Source organism: Rhincodon typus, unplaced genomic scaffold (assembly GCF_021869965.1).
Source record: "Rhincodon typus isolate 14 unplaced genomic scaffold, sRhiTyp1.1 hic_rhity00008770, whole genome shotgun sequence".
Classification (NCBI taxonomy): Eukaryota; Metazoa; Chordata; class Chondrichthyes; order Orectolobiformes; family Rhincodontidae; genus Rhincodon; species Rhincodon typus.
Window position 1 is genome coordinate 4,627 of NW_025974408.1, and position 3,882 is coordinate 8,508.

Here is a 3,882-nt window from a genome sequence, read left to right on the forward strand (position 1 = left end):
TCCTGTTTGCAATGAGATTTGAGCAATACTACCAGAACTGGGTTAATTCCAGATTTTTGTTTTCTGAAACCTGGCTTTTCATTGTGGCGTATGGACTCTTTCTTTTTGACTGGTTTCCTGTTGAAGAGCCGTAAAGTGGGCCAGTGATTGCAGTTGTCGAGACCTAACTCATAATGTTGGAGAGATAGTAGGAGCTGCAAATGCTGGAGAATCTGAGATAACAAGGTGTAGAGCTGGATGAACACAGCAGGCCAAGCAGCATCAGAGGAGCAGGAAAGCTGACGTTTCGGGTCTAGACCCTTCTTCCAGCTCTACATCTTGTTATCTCATAACGTTGGAGAGGTTTGTTTGGTGCTGCAAATTTAATGCATTAACCTCATTGCCAAACATTTGTTTATATTTTATGTTGTAAAAATATTTCTTGAACAAAAATGTGAACTTGTTCTGAGCACAGTTCTGGCATGATGTTTATGAAAGGATAACAAAGATGAACATGAAGTTGAACAACAGAAGGAGTGTGATCATAATGGGGTTAGCTATTCTGGTGTGTTTTGGTTGAGCTCCCCAGCTCTTATTTATACAATAGGAAAATCTGATTTTCCATTTCTTATTTCTACAATTCAGAGACAGGTTTTTTTTAAGTCAGTTCTACATTTTTAAAAAAATGCATCTGCTTCTCACTGTCTCTGTTTTTGTGTATTTGTCTTTCTGTCTCTGACTCTCTCTTCTTATCCTTAATTGTCTGTAGGCCTTCACACAAACTAGTTGCTATGATTCACATCTGCTTTCTGTAAATACCTTCAAACTCTTTGCCCTAAGGTATGGAAACAGGAAGAAATTCTGGAGACTGATCTAACATGATAGCAAAAACTCCATGGTTGTTGTGTGGTGGGATGTCACTCCAATGTGTTTCTTTTAAATTTAGGTCGAGACTTGATTTGCATTCAGTCTATGGATGGAATGCTAACGTTTTTTGAGCAGGAAAGCTTTGCTTTTGGACGTTTCTTGCCTGGTTGTCTTTTGCCAGGCCCGCTGAAATACAGCTCAAGGACAGACTCCTTCATTACTGTGTCCTCAAGTCGGCAAGTTGAAAACTATAAGTGAGTCCTATATATTTCTTGTCTTTAATGTACATAATATGTTGAAGACAAAATGATCAATTAACTGCAAATGGGTTTGGTTTCTACATTAATGCATGGTTAATAATTCATATTTGCATTATGTTTAGGAAATAACATTGAAGAAACCAACTTTCTCAGTGTAGTGAGTGTTGTGGTTGGACTGTTCTAACTACTAACATACTTAGGAAGCTTTGTGGTATTGAGACTGAATTGACTTAGTTTTTTTGACAGGCATAAATTATTACATGAATATTTAATTTTATTGATAATTCTTGGTACATATACTGTCTAAATTCTCCAATGGTCAAGCCATTATGCACATATTTCACTCTCTAGGAGTTTGTTTTATTATGACAATAAAGCATTTATTTGAAACGAGAAATAATATTCCTGCACTTTAGCCACATCAGTTTTTAAGAGCCAAAATGCTACAACCTCAGAATTTGTGCTCCACATTAAAGAAAATTTATACAAAGATAAAGAAGGCAGAACAAGTCATTAAAATTTTCTCTCATTTATATAGTGTCTTTCGTATAGAAGCATTGCTTACAGGGCTGTAAATCCCAAAGAGTTGTGTCTGTTGAAATACTGAATAATTAGATTTTATATAGGAAATAATCTAATTTTTTTATTGTCTAACTCAAAGCTCTGACTAAAATGAATGAGCAGACTGTGCTCCTGGGTATCTAACAGTGCCATGTTTCAGCCAGCTCTTTGCTGGTAGACCTGTGAGAGCAGAAAGGGGTAACTGACATGTTGAGAATGAAACAAAAACAGAAATTTCTGATGAAACTCAGGAGTTCCGGCAGCATCTGTGGGAAGTAAGCAGAGTTAACGTTTCGAATCCATGACTTGTTATCGGAACAGTCATCAAAACGCTACCTAAACTTCACACATCCTATCTTGTCTTTGATATCTTTCCTTAACAAACATCCTCATCTTGGTCTTGAACAATCAGTTGATGCAGAATCTACATTCTTTTGCAGAAATGATTTCTAGTTTTTCACTATTTCTCATGGGAAGAAATGCTTTCTGATTTTGCTTCTAAAGGGCCTAGCTATAATTTCAAGATTATGCCATTTTGATTTTATTTGGACTTCTCCCATAGGAGGAAATAGCTTTTCTGTATCTACTTGTATCATTTGAAAACCACAATTTATCACTTCAGCCATCTGAAATTTCTGCAAGATAGCCTCCTAATTTAGTCCTTTAAGCAGTGATATAAATCTGGTGAATTCTATGCAGCACCCTCTCTGAGGTCAATAATATAGTGCATAGAACTGAATCCAGTAGTCTATTTTTGGTTTAACTAAGGCTCTATATAAATGAAGCATTGCTTTTTTTCTGTTTTATTCCCTTTGAAATAACATCTGCCATTACATTTGGGATTTTGATTACATTTTGTCCTTGGCTGCTGAATTTTAGTGATTTATATACGGGGATTCAAAATTCCTTTCCTCCCTTACAATTTCTAGTTTTTCACAATTTAGAAACCGTTTTGATTTGTCCTCCTTGGGTGACTTCATATTTGTTGACATTAAATTGCATCTTCCTCTGTTTTGGCCACTCTCACAATCTATATTGTTTTATGACTTTCTATGCTGATTTATACCACTGCGTTTCCTTGCCATCTACAAACTTGGATATTCTGCACCATCTACCATCAAAGAAGACAATGATATATATGATAAATAGCTGAGCCCGAATACAGGTGACAGAGGAGATTATTTGTCCTATTTCTTAATCTGAGTACATCCTTTGCTTCTCTGCTATTTCCTAACTCTAAACTACTGTTGTCATAAAGTAACCTTCAATTTTATGAGCACTGAGTTTTCCTAATAATGCCTTTCAAAGTGCCATATCATAGGAGGTTTGAAATTCAGGCAAATTTCTTGATATCAGGGACTGGATTCGCAGCACAAAGTACTTCCTTCACATTGATTGACGTCTAAACTATCGTTTACTTTAGGGGAAAATGCGATAAATATTTAAAGCTGAAGGAGAGTTCAGAGCAGCGGGATCAATTTTAATTGCTGCTGAAAAAATTGGTGCAGTATGACCTGTCAAAGTTCCGCTTTCTGTGCTGCAGAACTGTTGAGTTTTAGCTTTGTATTTTCTTTAAAATGAATACATGGTGCATTTTTGCAACTTAAAACAGTTTCAGTCTATGGGTCCCCAACCCGTTTTTTAAATAGCACCCTTAAGATTGGAAAACATCTTAAAGCACTCTGGAGGCAATGTTAGAAAAATGTTTTTTGTGGGTGTGTTCATCATAATGATTGGAAAAAAAATGCTTTTTTTTGTCTCCCATATCAGGTACCAGGTGCTAGCTATTGCCACAGATGCAGAATCCAGACAAGATTCTGAGCAACAGAAATTAGGATCTGGGAAACGATTAACGGTGAGGCATTTTTTTTAGTTTTATTGCTTTTTAAAAAAGATCACAGTCTGTCAGTTGTGGTGGACAAGTAAGGGTAGGTTAGCTTTGTCGCAGTCAAGTAGAACATAATTTATGTCTTTAAGACCCTTTTTTGTACTGTGCTTGAGTTTGCAGTCTGTTTGGAGGGATTCAAAATGGATTACTCTGGAAACTTGTGCTTGAATTTGAGAACCGACAGCACATTCAAGATAGTAGGAACTGCAGATGCTGGAGAATCCGAGACAACAAGGTGCAGGGCTGGATGAACACAGCAGGCCAAGCAGCATCATAGGAGCAGAGAGGCTGACGTTTCGGGCCTAAACCCTTCATCTAGGCCCGAAA

At 36.8% G+C, this 3,882-nt stretch overlaps 1 protein-coding gene across 1 annotated transcript; it reads left to right on the plus strand.

Moving 5' to 3' along the window:
- The first annotated feature begins 929 nt into the window (after positions 1-929).
- Positions 930-3,756, plus strand: LOC125482322 (protein PTHB1-like). The gene is made up of 3 exons (XM_048594379.1): positions 930-1,100; positions 3,438-3,522; positions 3,676-3,756. Exons 1-3 carry the CDS (start codon positions 952-954, stop codon positions 3,721-3,723), a joined length of 282 nt encoding a protein of 93 aa, XP_048450336.1. The 5' UTR covers positions 930-951; the 3' UTR covers positions 3,724-3,756.
- Positions 3,757-3,882: the final 126 nt, after the last annotated feature.

Excerpts from the sequence above, each read along its gene's own strand:
- LOC125482322 (XM_048594379.1), top strand. The coding sequence starts at position 952 with ATGGATGGAATGCTAACGTTTTTTGAGCAGGAAAGCTTTGCTTTTGGA. Across the intron at positions 1,101-3,437 it reads CGGCAAGTTGAAAACTATAA|GTACCAGGTGCTAGCTATTG; the intron begins GTGAGTCCTATA and ends CTCCCATATCAG. Across the intron at positions 3,523-3,675 it reads GATCTGGGAAACGATTAACG|TCTGTTTGGAGGGATTCAAA; the intron begins GTGAGGCATTTT and ends TTGAGTTTGCAG.